At 43.2% G+C, this 17761-nt stretch overlaps 1 protein-coding gene across 4 annotated transcripts in view; it reads right to left on the minus strand.

Moving 5' to 3' along the window:
- DRC11 (dynein regulatory complex subunit 11) overlaps positions 1-17761 on the minus strand; it is a 98103-nt gene that overhangs the window by 66947 nt on the left and 13395 nt on the right. For all 4 annotated transcript variants that reach the window (XM_088167532.1, XM_088167534.1, XM_088167533.1 and 1 more), the window contains exons 3-6: positions 17415-17528; positions 15347-15532; positions 14563-14634; positions 2573-2745 (exon numbers count right to left, since the gene is read on the minus strand). In XM_088167532.1, coding sequence (XP_088023658.1) covers positions 2573-2745; positions 14563-14634; positions 15347-15532; positions 17415-17528 — 545 coding nt within the window. The remainder of the gene's footprint in view (positions 1-2572; positions 2746-14562; positions 14635-15346; positions 15533-17414; positions 17529-17761) is intronic.

A 17761-nucleotide genomic window follows, 5' to 3' on the forward strand; every position in this document is an offset into this window, starting at 1 on the left:
TTCGTCAATGAGAGCTGTCTGGTCTTGGCTGAACCGTGCACTGCTGGTTTTTAGGGATCATGACAGACAGCTCATTTGAAAGAAGAGAGTTACAGGGACTAGGATGGGGCTGGGAGCAACCTGGCCTAGTGGAAACTGTCCCTGCCCATGGAATGAGTTGAGCTTGAAGTTCCCTTCCAGCCCAAACCATTTTGGGCTTCTCTGATCAAACACTGACTGCAACAAGTGTGCCACTGTCCCTCTGCCACCACCAGTGACCTTGCTCTCAGGCAGACCACAGAACTGCACATCTTGAGCCAAAAAGCAGTTTTAAGCCTAATCAGCCCGTTTTGATAGAAAATGGTTAATTGTTAAAATATTACATTGCTTCAGATGGCTGGGTTATTGTACAAGGTTGGAAGGGAGATGTTTTCTCACCCTGTCTCAAATGCAGCAGAGCAAGCCTGATTCGAGGCTTATCTCTAAGCACCCTGTTGGTGTATCTTAGTCCCATCTAATATAATCCCTTGCTCAGGATTATCCATAAAGTTTCTCAAAATCAGAAGATGTGGTGCTTATATTCCAACATCTGCTTTAATCTTTGTTAATTTTCAAATCTAGATGAGATTCATGACAACTGAACCTGACTAGGCAGGCCAGAAAAGGGTAGCTAAGGAACCCTTATAGTTTGTTTAATCAGGTATTCATATGCTGGGCTACTGATGTGTGCCTCTAGCCTTGAGTCTCACCTAAAGTTGAGATAGAAGTGTAGCAAGGAAGGCCCATTCTGCTTGTCAGGGCTACAAAAAGAAAGCTCAGCACTTTACATTCCACCCTAGACAGGTACATGAGACTGAGGGCTCCCTGCATTAGGCAGCAGGAGTTTTGACAAACTGCCCTCTCAGCCATCCCTCTCCACCTCCCTCCACTGAACCATGGCTTCAGCTTCCTCAAATGATCCTTTGGATGGCTTAGGCTTCTGGCTGGCTCTGCTGTTAAGTGTCTCTGTGGACCAGATTTAAGTTCTAATAGTGTCTCATAATGTCTTTAAAGAGGTTTATGGCTCAGCCTGGTTCTCTGGGAGATTGCCTGTTCCCTGCTAATCTGCTACAGAAACATTGCCATTGGTTCCTGCAGTGTTTCAGGGAGTCCTCCCCCAGCTCCACAGCCAAGTTAATTGGTCACGATTGACCTATGGTAGAGATTGACTATTAGGTGAGGAATATTAAGCAAAGGGAATAAGATCCTCCTGTAGCTCAGAACATGCTGGGAGCTGTGGGGAATGGCAGGAAATGGCAGCTCAAGGAGTGTGCAGAGAAGTCCCTGGGAGAGGGTTGATTTAGGGAATGGGAAAGTGCTTTGCAATAACTGAGGTTTGTAAAACCAGCAGCTCTTTCTAAAGGAGAATAAAAAAACACTGGAGTCTTGAGAGTCTGTAAGAGGCAAAAGTGCAAGAAAGAATAGAAATAGGTTGTGGTAGACCTGTGTGTGGTGAGTGCTATTTTTGATCATTCTTTTTAACAAATACTTCACTGCAGCACTGTAGCACAGCTGCCCAAACCTGATTGAAGGAGTCAAGGAACAAACAGGGCAGGATTTCATCAGAATACATTTGTGTTTCCAACTGGAAACTGCATGCTGAAGGCAAGTCCAGTAGCCTGGGCAAACACTGAAAGATTAATGGATATGACACTGGTCCACAGGACAAATATGAGCCCTGTAACATCACTGAGCAGTTCAAGACACAAAAACAGTTTGCAGAACAGCTTTATGCAGAGCAAATGAAACCTTGCTGCCAAATCCTGGAAGTTTTGGTTGTTGCTTCCCAATTTACTTTTACATACTAATCCTCTGGATGGGGTAAATCCATAAAATTATAAAACCAAGCTATATTCAAGAGGTTTCCAGTGTCAGAATTGCCAAGCTCAAAACTTCTTCAGCTGAAGTAAACTTCCTGAGAGAAGTAGAGGTGTCAGCACTGGGTTTAAAACTGTGTAAGTATGTGCTTAACTCTACTGAGACGTGAAGTTTCACTGAGATCAGCAGAGTGAAGTTACATTTGGAGGAGTGGCTCCAAGGTCAGGCCTCAAGAACAAAAGTGCTTCAGATTCATGTGGGCTGCTGTATAATACCAGCAGCAGGATGGCAGTCACAGTGACGTGATGTGATTTGCTATGGCAAATAATGGTACTTCCATCTCATGGAAGAGTGAGCTCTCTCTCTTAAACCTCATGTACTCACACGGGGAGAAAAGTCACTGTTCCTGGAGTTTAGAGTGTGCTGCTTGTAATTCCAAAGACTGAGCCCAAGGTAATGTGCAACGTGAAGGTGTCCCACTGGAATGTTTGTGGACCTGATCCACAGCCAGTGACTGAAGGAGAACCTCTGGCCCCTGCCAGGAGCAATGCCTGGTCTGGTCTCCCCAGTCAGGAATCCTCCAGCTCAGGATTTGGGCTTTGCAGCTGGTGCAGAACTAACTCCTCATCTGGGACTGGCACCACTGCCTTAAAGACGGATTTTGCAGTTTGTAAGAACTCAAAATCAGGTTCTTTGGGGCAAATGGAGTGAGGAAGGGCTAAGTGTTTCTGCTCACCGGCACTCGACGAAGCACTGGGTGATCTGGTCCTGAAGGGTTTCCTTGATGTGGGACCCCTCTGCTTCCCTCAGCTCTTGTCTGAAGGAAAAGTCCTCTCTTTCCTGGACTTCACCTTGCAGGACATTTGCTTTCTGCAAACTGATCCTTGCCTCCACGTCAGGAGGCAGGCTCTGAAAACGAGAGGAGAAAATAAAAGTTATGAATGAAAAGAAACTTAATATTTACTGGAATGCCAGGTTGACAGTGAATCTCAGCTTAAGCCTTAATTTACTTGCAGGAAGCCAGGAAAAAAACCAACCCTGAGCTCATAAAAAGTGCCTGGATGCACACAATGGTCTATTGTTGGTATTTCAGCATTAATTAACAACATTGCAATGTACAAAAACAACCTTTTCAGCGTGGGATCCCGGCATCTCAATGAGACAGGTGAGAAAGCTGTTGTTCTGCAAATGCCAGCTTTATCCATGTCAGAAGGGTGCCAGAGAATTTTTTAATTGAATTTTCAAATGTCTGGACTTCCCATTGGTGCTTTTAAATTAGCCAGTATTGTTTTTAATTTGTGCACTGAAATTTTTACATGCACTGCGTGGTCAGTGGTTTCCTGGTATTTTGTTGCAGCTGGTGAGACTCCTTTCGGAAATCGACTTCCCTTGAAGAACAACAACAACAAAGAAATAAACAACCCCCCCAAGCACTGTAACAAAAATCACAGCTCCCCAAGATTCCCATGATCTAAAAACCTTGGAAAGAAGGGCTTCTCAGCCAGTTTCAAGTCTTAGAATAATTTCTGCTCTGTGATTGATTTTACACATGTAGTGTGAAGGAGAAAAATGAAAGTCTTTCTGGTATTCAAATACAGAAGCATGAAAAAGCCCATCTGTGTGGGTGGGCTGAAACTCCGTATTTTTCACCTTACAATCATTGATAAAGTTAAGATGTTCCTAGTGTTTTATGAGCTTTTGCTACCTTGCAAGTGTAGAGAAAAATCTATTTTAAAGATTAATTTGTGAACTAGCTTTGTCATTTTAGGTTTTGGGTTTTCTTAATTCTGGAACAAATTGTATTTTTCATGTACTTGGGAATTATTAATCATATTGTCTGATGGTGCATGGCAAATTTAAGAAGGGAAAAGAGGAGAAAATATGACAATCTGGTTTTGTAGCATGATTTTATTACTTTTCAAAGTTAGTGACTGATATAGGTGGCAGCTTATGTGAACAAAAGCTTGGTTTGCATGAAAATGAACCCCAATATAATTTTGCTCTGGCCTTTCAACTTCAGAGTATATAGAAATTGTCCTTAACTGGCACATCTCAGACTAATCCAGTATTGCATTCTTCTTGCTCTGGTGATGTATTTTCTGCTGTGTTCCAAGTCCCAGTTCCAGAGGCCTCCCGCAAAGACAAAAAGTTCTGTCAAAGCTTTGGCCAGCTTGTATTTAAGATCTGTTATTCTCTGTTTTTCCATGCTTCCACCAGGTTCCAAAAATCACTAATAAGTGCCAAGCAAATTTGGTTTCAGCGAGCACCCAGAGGGATCCCACAGTGTCCAAAGCAAGCACAGAGGCCCCATTCAGGAAAGCAATTTACTGCCTGCCCTGCATCTGGGATGTGTGACTCTCACTGTGCTCCAGGAATCGGTCAAGGCCACCAGGGAGAAAATATTCAGGAGGAAATAAGAGCAGCAGTGTGGTTTTGAAAGGTGGCTGCACATGTTCCCGTCCTGAATATGTGACCCCAAGCTCTGCCTTTTAGCCTGAGATGTTACCTTTGCTCAATTCCCAGTTTTCAGGGAAGTCAAGTGTTTCCAATCTTCCCCCTCACCAGCACCTATTTATAAGTACAACACAGCTACTATTAACAGTGTTTATTTGTATTTCACCATTGTCTGCCATGCTGATGTTAAATGAAGCCCAGGACAGCCAGATGTGATGGTGCTCTCTCAGGGGCTCGTTTGGAAACCAGAGGAGCCCCCACAAGGCCTGTTTTCCAGACTGACATCCAAAACCAGCTCCTCTCTTTGTCTCCCTACAGCAATCCTCAGGGGATTCCTGAGAAATTCCCATCAGATGGGCATGAGGGTGCCTGCAGCTTTAGGAAGGCTCATCTGTGGCTGATGGAGAGAGACAGGCTCCTCTCCAGCACAGCCTGAACACTTAAAGGTGAAATGGCACCAAGTGAGCAGTTCATTGGGGCTGGGAAGGATCAGCTCCTGCACCACCTCAACTGCTGGGTGCATGATCCCTCCCTTCTCCTCAGGCTCTGGCACTCACCTGAGTCTGCAGTGAACTGCTTCAGCTCCCTAGAACGTGGAAAAGAATCCATTTTGTCTTTTCCTCTCCTCCCACCTCCTCAGGTTACTCATTTCCCACTGTAGCAAGGTGGATCAGCCAGTCAAGGAGCAGCTGAGGTCCACAGCAAGGGAAGTGGTGGACAGTGGGAGCAGACCAATGTGGGGAGCAGCAGCACAGGCAGCAGAGCTCCTCCTTCCAATCTTTGCAGCTCCTCTAAGCTGCTCTCCTCTGAATCTTGAGGGAGTCTTGGACGACCAGTTTCTCCCACTGTGAATTTATTCAGCCTCCCTTTCACCAGTCCCAAAGTCAGATGAAGTAAGAGCTGTTTGAACTGGCAAGCAGGAGGTGCCAACATAAGATCAGCAGTAGGGAATTCTTATCTCAAAAAGTGAATTGCTACAGCCCATATCTACACTTGAGCCCAGAGTTATGAAGCTGCTGTGGACACAGTCCAGGTAGCTCTGAACCAGCTGGCTCAGATGCTGATAAAACAAGGCCACGGGATATGTTCTGGTTGGCAAAACCCAGCCAAGCCCTGAGTATTTGTGCAGCTCCCTGTCTGAGCACTATTCAGTTATCAATACATCTGCTAATGGGAGTTTATGAGCTGTACTCAGCACCAAGTACAAGGCTGAAGTACAGATATAAACCTGCAGAACAGCTTGTGAGAAGCTCTGTTGCATTTACCCTTTTTTTTTTATTCTTTAATTTTCTTTTCCAGAGTCTGTTTTACTACAAGAAAACAGAAGAAATGAGAACTACTTCTAGAACAAGACTCCAGCCATTCACCTTCAACATTTCCCTAAAGAAAAGCATGAAAGAGAATAGGGCAAGTTGATGACTCTGTGTTCTCGTCTTTTCCTCCAGTCCTCCTGATTTCTTCTTTGGCAATAACACACTCCAGCTGTGATGGGCGAGGGGCGCACCAAATGAAGAGCCCAGCTGAACTGGCTGTGATAAATGAGGCCTGAAGGACTCAGGGCTGGCTAATGTGGAACAGACACAGCATGCCCTGCTTATGGAAAGAGTAGGAGGCCAGCACATGTCAGGAAGGTAAGGCTGACTCCTGCTCTGGGGGAGGAGGAAAGCACTGACTGGCAGTGAGGGCCTCATGCCATGGACATTTGATTTTTAAATAAAACAGCACAGGTGAATGTACAGCTGGCTTGACTTTCTGTTCTGTCACTTTGAAATCAATGCAGTCATGTAAACCAAAAATGAACGGACTTGAGAAAAACAAGGATGAGAGACATCCAAAGAATTTGTGTACCTGGGCTTACAAGTGAAATGGAGACTATTTTAAAAACAGTTTCCTTGGACTATAAGAACTGATCCAAGCGTGTGGATGCTCACGGAAGTGAATTAATTGATAAATTCGGGAGAGAACAAGATGAACTAGACAAAACTAAGCAACATAACCAAAATACAGTCACTGGAGCAGTGGGAGCTGCTGAAGTGATGTAACAAGATGTCCAGAGGATGGAGGTGTCAGTTCTCTAACATTTGTCAAGAATTTTCATAGAAAATGTTTTTCTTCTGTCGAGTAAATGATGATATAAAATATTTTAGACTATTAAAACACTTGAAAATAAGCTATGAATGGCATAACTGATACCTTCCAGCTTTGCAACTGAAGAAAGCTGCTCTGTTAATCTTGTTTTATTTTGTCCACAGCGTTCTTGACCTAATCACAGAAGTATGTGTCACCCTAAACTTCACCGGCTTCAGAGTTTAACACATTCCTAACCCTGTCTCAGGAATGAGGAGCCAACTGCACAACCTGGGGCCTTGTGTTCATCTTCAGGCGCTCTTGGGCTTTCAAAAGGAGACAGAATCTCTCCAACAGCCCTGATGGAGGTTCTGTTCTCTTCTCAACAAGCAGAACTGAAAAGAAAATAGGTCTGAAAAAGATTTGGCCATCTGAAGATGCAAGAGGGAGTAGGAAGTGAAATGGCTGGAGAGTGCCAAGAGAGAGGATGAATTCCAACAGCCCCAGCAGGAATGCTTCCCTGTGCCTTACAGTGTCATGGAAGAGCTTTCCATGTTTCCACATGGCTGTTGTGGAGCTCTGAAGTTATCCTGAGTGTGCTTCCATAGCCCTCTAATGTGCATGGAAGGAAGGCAAAAGCCAATTTATTTCTAACGTCCCTTCTCTCAGCGCCTCTAATGTTCCTGCTTCTGAATCAAAGGGAGGCATTCTCCAGGAAGATGCTAATAAATAGCTTTTCCTTGGGGGAAGAAGCATTTTCCCATCTTTAAGAAATTTCTCTGGCCATGTGAAATTCAAATTTGTTAACTTGTCCTACAAACAGCAACTCATTTAGAAACAAATTACAAATATTAGATGGAGACAGTGAACTTGATAATGCAATGCTGCCACATCAGTTGTAGAATAATGCATCTTAATGAAGGCTTCCCATGTGAATAAACCATTATATTTACAAGCTTTTCACAGTTAATGACCCAGAACTGGATAACGAAACTCACATTTTTAGTGTGGTCCTCTGTCAGCAAAAGTATACATATTAATAATTGATGTTGCTGTAAAAATAGGACATAATATTAAGATTCCTGAGTTTGTGGGAAAATAGAACTGCATGGTCCATTAACTTAAAAGGCTTATCTAATGTTTGATGGGCTTTGTCTTTAAAATCCTTGTTTAAATTAATAAGGCAAAATGGACATTTGTCTAAAAGAGACTTTTATTCCAACTCATCAGTCATGAGTGTGCTGATAAGATTCTTCTGTTCTGTTCTTTACTCGTTCCCCAAAAGAATTTGGGTTTTAGGGAAGGGGACAATGCACCAGTAGAAGGGAGAAGAGATTCCCTAGACCTGCCAGGTAAGTCACTGGGATGAAGGAGATTCCCTACACTTCCCAGGTAAGTCAGTGGGATGAAGGAGAAGATATTTCTTACACTCTCAGGTAAGTCAGTGGGATGAAAGAGAGGAGATTCCCTACACCTCCCAGGTAAGCCAGTGGGATGAAGGACCATGTGGGCGATAAGGAGAGTGGAGAACCTCCCATTTGGAGACAGGGTGAGGGAGTGGGGGATGTTCAGCCTGGAGAAGGTTGTGTGGAAACCTCGGAACCCCTTCCAGTATCTGAAGAGGTTACAAAGAAGCTGGAGTGACAGGACAAGGAGAAATGGCTTCAAACTGACAGATAGAAGGTTTAGATTGGATATCAGGGAGAAATCCTTCCCTGTGAGGGTGGGCAGGCCCTGGCACAGGGTACCCAGAGAAGCTGTGGCTGACCCTGGATCCCTGGGAGTGCCCAAGTTGGACTGGACTTGGAGCAGCCTGGGCTAGTGGGAGATGTCCCTGCCCATGGCAGGAGGTGGCACTGGATGATCTTTAGATCCCATTTCAACCACAGCACTCTGTGATTCCTGTGAAACTGGGATGTTTTCCCTTCCCAGCTCAGGACTGGGATTGCTCAGATCCCCTTCCTGGCTGGAACCCCGACTTAGTGCTGACTCAGCTCCCCAGCAGAGCCTTGATTGTTCATCAGAAAGCACTTGGAGGTGTGCAGGCTGGCTGAGCATGCTCGGGGCTGCTCTTCCTCACCGAGGAGGAGGAGGCCCTGCTGTGGAACTAACTGCTCCTCAATTGCTCCATTAAGAGGGACAGAGGCTTGGTAGCAGTGAAATAAATACATTTCATTTCACTCCATGTGGGAAAGCTAACGTCCCTATTATGCCTGAGAGGTAGATTTACTGCAGCTTTTATTACTGGGTACTTAATTTAGGACAGTTTCTTGTCGTAGGCCTGGAAGAGCAGAGCTGAAGCACATGCTCCCTGGTTTTATGGGGCTGCAGGAAATGTTCTGCCACAGCCGGGATTGCCCATAATTGTAAGATTTCAAAAGGTGGACCAGTTGTGTTGCATTTTTTTCAGTATATTTATAGTTTGCTTCTCTGGGGGAGAAGCTTTATTTCCAAATATTTGTAAAGTAAGTAGTTGTAATAGTTACTTATTTTAACCAGTAGTGAAAGTGAAATTATTCTTTTTAAATATTTGGATTACACAGCCATGTAGACTAAAACAATTTACTATCAGAGCAGCTGGGGTCTTGTTCTTTACTTGCAGTTATTATTCTTCAGGTGGAAGTGTCCCTGCTTATGGCAAGGGGTGGAATGAGATCATCTTTAAGGTCTCTTCCAATCCAAATCATTCTGTGATTCTATGATACGATTCTACTGAATTTTGAACTGTGATCCAAACTGCATTTAGAAGTTTGTTATAGGATTGACCTATGTCCTTGCTTTATTTCCTCAATGTAATTTGTCTGGCTGAGGGAAGATTTTAAAGAGGTCTCTTATCTTGTGAACCATAAAATCCTGGCATGGTTTGGGTTGGAAGCACCTTAAAGCTCATCCAGTTTCAACCCCCCAAATGAAAATTGTTTTAATAGAAGTTCCACGGTACACAAATGGTGATAGCCACATCAATTATATGGCTGAATTCCTAAATTAGGCACAAAAAAATGGAACAAGTAAGCAAAATATATTGCATTCATTAAAGCTTCCCTACTCTCTGACTCACTCCAATGGCTTTGCCAATTAAAGTAATTGTCATATGCACTCAAACAAAGCATTTGTAGTAGGAGGCCTTGCTAAAAAAATACTGAAAATGGTTGGTTTAGAGATTTATTTAATATATATTTAGAAATATATTTACATGTAACACCTTTTTGGAAGAAAATTTGGACTGGCTAAAAGATTTACATGTGGGGCCAGATAAGTTTATATCGTTTTGGTTATGTTTATTTCTGATATGATACCCGGGCACGCTGTTAAACCTGGCAAAGCATGTTTTGGGCTCTGAAAGGCAGTGATTTCATTGTTAGTATGACTGCAGCCAATGAAAACCAGACTATTTAGCATGCTTCTTTCTTCCCAAAGTCTTTCTGTTTCAAAAATAAGCAGGCTTAAAATTTCTATTGAAAACAGGACAGATTAGTTATCACTGCTGAGATGTGAAATAACAGAGGGCTTTGTGCTCACATCCAGACAAGCAAAAGTCATTTTAATCTTGGAGCTTGGCAAAACTAGGCCTGATCTGCACCACTACTGTAGCTGCCCACTTTGAAGAGCTGATGAAATATTTTTAATTTCACTTGATGGAATTTGTAGTTTGTTAAATCCTGTATAATATTTATTTAGCCGTAGTCTATAATGTTTACACAGAAAGCTATTCTGGGAAATGCTGATTTTTATGTTTTTTTTCTGACTGGATGAAATGAATTATATTTATCAGGAATTCAGAGAAGGAGGAATGTTTGGCAGAATGTTTTCTCGGATATAAATAAAGCGTTAACCAAGACAACATGCCTAAATTAGGGTCTGTTTTGAAAGAAGTAAGAAGGAAAGAAGAGCTTTTTATTTAACACCACACAGATCCTTCTATGTGAAAAGGATCATGGAATCATGGAATGCTTTGGCTAAAAAGGGATCTTAAAGCTCATCTTGTTTCATCCTTTGCTAGGGCAGGGACACCTTCCACTACCCCAGGTTGCTCCAAGCCCCATCCAGGCTGGCCTTGGATATGGAGGAAGGAAGGATATTGGAAATACCATGTAAGAAAATCATGGAACAGCAGGTATTGCACCACTAACTCTTTGGGAAGGGCTGGAATTTCAGGATAGAGTTGTGTAAGTGTACACTGACAGCTGTGAGACCCTAAACTGGGGTTTGGCTTACCCTGCAATATCCTGGAAGTCTGACATCCTGGGAGATGTGTTTTTCTGAGGACTTTTAGGAGAAGCTGAATCTGGTGTGGTGATGTGTGATGAGGAAAACCTGATGCTCCAGTGGGAAGCCACAATGTCTCCATGTGTCTCATGGATCCTGCTGAACTATATCCATTTGAGAGAAAGGACATAAAGGGGCTTTGACATAAAGAACCAAGAGAATTCCTTAAGCTATGGAATGTTGACTTTTCTGAAGGGCTGGGTTTCTGGATGTGCTGCTGGGATTGCAGTTCTTCTGATGAAAATGGAAGGAGAGGCTGTTTTGAGTCAGCCCAGCCCAGGGGGAAGAGGCTTGGGGGAAAATGGATCAGAGCACTGCAGGTGGAGAGAGGGACTTGTCTCCCTGTATTCTTTTTTCCTGCACTCTTCTAATTCCTGCTCAGCAGGTTTAGGAAAGGTAGTTTGATTTACTCTGAGTGGTGCAGAAACAACAAAATTGAACCCAGGCGGTTCAATAACAACTTTTATTTGCCAGCATTGGAACACCCTGACAAAATAAGGCAGGTGGCAAACTTTAACTTATCCAGACACAACAGAGGCCTTACAAAGCATTCACTAGAATTTTTTGGTCTTGCTTCCAGAATATTTTGAGAAGAAGAAGATAGAACTAGACACAGCACTTGGAGCAGCCTCACCAGTGCCCAGCACAGGGCAAGCATCACCCCCCTGCTCCTGCTGGCCACGTTAGTCCTGAGACAGGCCAGGTGCCCCTGGGCACATGCTGGCTTCGTGTTCATCCCACCTAATTGCTTTAAGCCAACTGTTCCCTTACATCCTCCTACCCCCTCATAAATCAGCCTGATGGCAAACTGTTTATCCTAATGTTTTAGGTTAAACCCAGCCTTTCCTCTTTCCAGTAGCCTGTGCTCTGAGATTATAAGTATAACTTCCTGCAGGAGAGTGCTGAGGGTGGATCCAGGACCAGGCTGGGGTTGTTCTGTGCGATGCTGAGACACAACAGCTGCCAAAAGCCAGCTCACATATGCAGCTGCACTGAGCTCTGCAGCAAAATTAAACAATCATAACCTCTGAATGGGGTTTTTAGTGACAGGCAATCTATAAATGCCAGAAGAACAGAGCAGTTGAAAAACCTGGAGTGTTAAATGGAGCTGGGATGGTAAAACAGAGCAGGGAAATGCAGGTTTGCTCAGACAGCACGTGTGTGTTTTCTTGCCACATTAATGTGGTTTAAACACAACCCTGTGCCTGGAGCAGTGGTTCTGGTGGTCGTGCTGGAGCTGGCAGTAAACAGCCCTGTGGCAGGAATGTGAGGAAGATCAGGAAGCAGCTCAGGATACAGTTATCAAGATATATGTGCTCTTAGGAGGCTTGCTTCTCTTCACAAATGAAACTGGGACCTCAAAGTGTGATTTATCGGGGCTTTGGAGAACGTGTGCTGAGGGAATCATGCTGTTTCTGCAATTAGGCTTTAATAAATAATATTAATAATGAGGCTTTACTTTTGAGCCAAGAAAAATCTCTCTACCATAGGCTTTCTCTCCATCATCAAGCAAAAGATGAAATCGAATCGAATTCCAGAAAAGATACATAAATTTTTTGTGAAGCAAGTAGAGAGTAAAGAAAATAACATTGAATTAAGCAGAAGATTGGACAACTTTTGGGTTTGACACTTATTTTCCTATTTTTTAGGCCAACACAATTGAATTTTCCCAGAAACCTTTTCACAGAACTTCATATGGATCATCTCTTTGTGCAAAGCAGTCTTTGTCTGAAAGTAACACAGACTTTTTTTTTTTTAAAAGCCCTAATTATACGAGAAATTATATTTATTACAACAAAAGTCGTGTCTCCTTTGGGATGGACTTGGAGTAATGGATGGTTGGGTCTTCTAATTTATCTAAGTCGTGCAGCATTAGAAAAGCAAATTCAACATATTTACACATGAAGATCTGTGGTCATTTTTTAGAGGGCTGACGTGATCATACATCAAAGGGACTTGACCTTTGGAGCTCCCTGCCTATCTATCAGTGGGAACCCATGTCTGCTTCCTTTGGAGACCAGGGAAGGGAATGCAGCAGGGAAAGGAAAGAGGAATATAAAAACCCTGGAAAGATGAACAGATTTTCTAAAATTTTATTTAGAGTTATCTGTTTTTTCCCCCACATGCTTTGATTATAAACTTGATAAAGAGCAATGAGTCAGAGTGCAGAGAAGCAAACATCAATTCTCTTGCTTTTAAATGGAGGTCAGGAACTGAATGCACTCAATGTGTTTGGTTTTAATTCCCTTCATCCCTCTGATGATACAGATTACATGATGCTCCCCATAAACCAGACTGTTCACATCCTAGTCACCAGTTCCTCCCACACTGGCCACCATGAAATGAGGCCTTGGCTGTGAACCCTCAGATAACTGATGCCAGATTTAGATTTCCTTCCTAAGGACTCCACAAAAAAGTCATGGGATTTGACAGGAAACAATCCCTTGTTCTGCAAAAGGTGCCATTTCTAACTCATTTTCAGTACATCCCAAGTATTTAGGTCTGCACTAGTTAAAATCTCTGGGAGTTTTGTCTTAAACAGAGGCAGAATTGGCACCCAAGGTTCTGTTTAGCTGTTAGAGACTAGCAGATACTAAAGGCAGTAATCCCTAAGGTGTTACCAGTATTTAACATGGCAAAGCTTAGGTCAATGTACATTTTCCTTCCTAAAGGTAAGGTATTAATGTTATTTTTAATTGATGTGAGATGTATTCTCTAGGCACAATCAGTTTTCAGAACCCCATAAAGCAGCTAAGGGCAATTCCATTGCTGGGCATGAAAACTCCCCAAATGGCCTGGGAAAAGCAGAAAACATGTTTGAAATCAAAATTAAATTATTAGTTTATAAATTAATCACTTAAGAACTGTAGAACACGGAAGCATAAATAAACTTAACAAATGCAGAGTAGTGCTGAATGTTTCTGTGATGTGCTGCTGCTTTACTAGAACTTGAGCTTGGTACAAGGATTGTGCTACTGCAGCTGGACTTGGGTGAGGCTTGACACCTGTCAGTGCCTGTAAAACTTGGAGGGGGCAAAAAAATGTCAACAGTAAATAATATATCCTTATTTTTCAGGTGTTTGTTGCAAGGAAGGGGGTGGGAGGAACAGATTCCTTGGGGAAAGGGTGCTTTAATTTTTTCTTTCACTCCTGTGCAATTTAACTGACCATGGGGAGCTGTTCACTTCTCTGTGCCTCTGCAGTGTGATGTGAGGAAGATTTTGATTAATTTTATATGGACTTAAAGAAATATTGCTGGATGAACATGCCAGTTCTTAGGTTTCTCTTCCCTGCTCTTGACATACACATGCAGTGGCTTGCAAAGGGGTGGGAGAAAAGGATTTTGCTTCTTTAATTTAAGTAAATATTAGGAGAAAATAATTATTTTAGCTCACTGTAAGGGTTGTCAAGCACTAGAACAGACTGTCCAGTAAAGTGGTAGAGTCACCATCCCTGGAAGGGTTCAAAAAATGTGTGGATGTGGCACTTGGGGACATGGGGTAGGGGTGGGCTTGACACTGCTGAGTTAATGCTTGAACTTGATTTTAGAGGGCTTTTCCAACCTTCATGAATTCTACTCCAGACATAAGGCAGCTCACCAGTCTTGAAATCATGACTGAATAGCTGATTAATAAAATCCCCTTGCTGATCATGCCTAGGTCAAATTCCCTGGAACCCAGGGCAAATTCTCCACAGCCAGTTTCCACATCTGCCGCACACATTGGGGAATGTATGGACAGCACAAACCCATTCAGCAGAAGACAAATTGTGCTACTCCTGTGCCATTTATCATTTCACTTGAGTTCTGTATTCCTTGGAGACTCCTTTTAACATAGGAGGAATCACAGAAATTAATTTCTCCTCTTGGGTTGAATTATAAAAGCCTGAAGAACAAACAGAGTGTGGCATTTTATGTTCTTGAGGCACAGCCCCACTTACCATGCCCAGAAATATCATTTCCTCCTCTCTCAGTTTCTCTGTTTGCATGCGCTGACGGTACCCACGCCAAACCTGGATTGTAAACAAAATTCTAATGAGATAAATGGGCCTTGGTACAGCTTCCTTTTCTGGGGCAGACACAGGAAAAAACAAATAGAGGAAGGAAAGGCATAATATACAATTGAAACTATTGCTTTTTAACAGGTTGCCATCTGCTTTCTTTTTTTTAACAAATGCTGAGGTTTGTTATCCCCTCATGCTGCTCTGGGTGGCTTCTGAAAACTGTCACTGCTTCATGAAGTTTAGACTTAAGATTTAGGCTGAGTTCCTGCTCTCATCAGGCTGAATTGTCTGAATTATTCATGTGCAAGGACTCTTTGTGGAACTCAGCACTGACCTCCCTCTGTCCTTTTTTCTAGATATGGAATGAACTCTTCCCCTGGAGATCACAGAAAAAGGCATGAATTCAGAGAAGCACTGAATTCCAAGGGGAGGCCAGAAAGAGTAACTGAGGTCATAAAAATCAGAATGGAAAAACAACGTCTAAGTTACAAAGTCATCCTGCATTGCCAATGCAGGACTGGTTCCACTGATCTTACATCTAGGGTCCTGTCTCATTTTTTAAATTGGTTTAAATGATGTATTTCACTTTGCTGGACACCCTTAAAAGGACCATTTCAGATAGCTTCCCATCCTGTGAGCTGTGTTTCCATCTATTGCTGCTCTCCTGACCAAAACACTGTCATTTGGCTTTGCCAGAACTGTTACTGCACAAGAAACTCACCTTTTGAATGCAAGTGGCAGCATCATCTGGATTTCTACCCGCCCCTTTCTCCTGTTTTTGACTTTGTCTTTTCTCTTCAAGGTATATTTTCCTCATGAATGCCGCTCGAGCACGGCCCTGGCGAGCCCGTTCTGCCACCTGGATCACTTTAATGCCTTCTTCAAGTGTCATGGCCATGACAGGTTCCTTCAACAGCACAGCCAAAAAAAGGAATGAGCAAAAGAAAGTTATGTGAGCAAAGGAAAGTTATGTTTTGTTAAGTGCCTGCCTCAGTTAGAAAATGATATCTCAGGAAACAAAGAGCAGAGACTCCTGTTGATGTTTGATGAGGAAAACCTGCTTTGCTGGAAAGCTGCATGGCTCATGCAGTCCTGCTGAACTTGATCCATTTGAGAAAAAAGACACAGCCATGGGGCTTTGTCCCTCTAAAAGGAGAATTTCTTAGGCTGTGGAATGTTTTCCTTTCCTTTTCTGAAGGGAGGGTTTGGGGATGTGCTGCTGGGATTGCAGTTCTTTTGATGAAAATGGAAGGAGGGGCTGCTCTGAGTTGGAGGGGAAAAATGGATCAGAACAGAAGGGACTCCCCCTTCTCACTCCTGAGAAACCTCATGCTCCCCATGGAAAACCTGAATTAGTGTCCTTTGATCTTCATCTCCCAACTAGAGGCAGCTCATATTTAATTATTATATTTTTATTGTGTGGCACTTGCTTTCAGCAGGGCTTTCTAGGACTGAGTTACATAGAATAGATTTCCTGAACAGAATTACACATATGATGTGCAGATTCCTGAGATGAACTCCACTGGTTTTGACTTATGTTGGACTGCTCCTAACAGCACTGCCACGGACACTGGAGACTCCAGTTGGTTACACAGCAGCCAGGATTTTCTGAGGGGACGAGGTGCAGAAGTGCTGACAACCCTGCAGCAATCCCAGGGGTGAGTGAGTGAGTTGCAAGTGCAGCACAGGACACTGGCTTTACACTGGGTGAGGTTATTTTATTGCTGTTTATTGAATTCTCTGGCTGTGACAGCTGGACCCTGCCAGAGCCTGGTGCTCTGGCTGAGCTGGCTGCTCACTAGACAAACCTCATCCCTCACGGATGCCACGCTGGAAAGGGGCAAGAGCAGAACTCTGGGAACAAAAAGGCTCCAGGATAAACTGTGCTGAAACAGGATCTCCCCAGAGCAAGGCAGGGTGAGTAGAAGAGCAGAGAACTCACCCAGAGCTGTCCTGTGGAGGAACAGGGCAGCACTGCAGCTGCCCAGCAAAGCCTCTAGCAGGGAAGCCTGTGCTCAGTCTGCCTGGGGCTGCTTCCATCCCTGGGGACTTTCCCTCTGTTATTTTGTGGGATCAACAGGCACAATCACTGCTGGGGAATTCAGGGCAGCAGTGTGACTAAGTGGGCCATCAGCACTGTCTCTTATGGCTACAACATCCATGAATCCAAGTTACCCAGGCATGTAGGCACAGTTGTTTACTTCAGGGGTCAACATGCCACTCCCAAAAGGTCACAAGTATATCAAATCCAGACAGCCTTCACTGCAGTGCTCATGTTCTTGTCTGTAATGACTTCTGCTCTGCCAAAACTCAGTTTTCTGCTCCTCCCAGCAGCTGCAGCTCTGTAGCTGCATGGAGGAAACTACACTCATTGTTCAGAGGTTATAAAGAAGTCAATGCCAACAGTTGTGCTGACCTGAATTTCGAGTTCTGCCCGCTCCAGTGAGGAATCCCGGGCCAGGACAGCTTGGTTTCAGTTGGATTAATTGCATGATGAGAGTTAGTTAGACAAATAAAGCATTGATTTGGCCAAAGTGCTGCTCTTTCTGACACTCTCACACACAGCAAGCAGAGTAGAATCATTTCAGTCTTACCCAGGCTTGAGATGTGAATCTATATTGTTTGACAGGGAAATCTAAGGTTTCTTTCTGCTTGTGCCTTATCTGTAAACACACTTTTACTTCCTCACTGCTGTAAAAGCGCTTCTCACTTCAGTGTCTCATGTTCAGACACATGTGGCTGTAAACTAAACAAATCCAATATGATATGTAGGTATGGGATACGTTTACCTGTTCTAGCAAACCAGCATTCAGCAGAATCTCATGTAGGTATTGCTCCCTCTCCTGCAGGATTCTCAGGTTTTCTTTAATAAAATACTTTGGGATGGGTATTTCTATGTCTTCCTGGAGAAAGAAAGTCATAAGATGCTTTTTAGGACTTAGTTAAAACACATTACTGATTAATTGAACACCTTTACAAAGCAATAAAATAAGGACAGAGGTTGTTGAATATTTTTGAGTATTGGGGAATTTGACCTTTGTAACAGCTGCTGTTACTTTTCAATTACTTTAGGCCTAATTCAACAAAAACAAATAAATCAACCCAGTTTGTGAACCATGTGAGCCCAGAAATCTTT

This window comes from Sturnus vulgaris, chromosome 7 (genome assembly GCF_052056855.1).
Source record: "Sturnus vulgaris isolate bStuVul1 chromosome 7, bStuVul1.hap1, whole genome shotgun sequence".
Taxonomy (NCBI): domain Eukaryota; kingdom Metazoa; phylum Chordata; class Aves; order Passeriformes; family Sturnidae; genus Sturnus; species Sturnus vulgaris.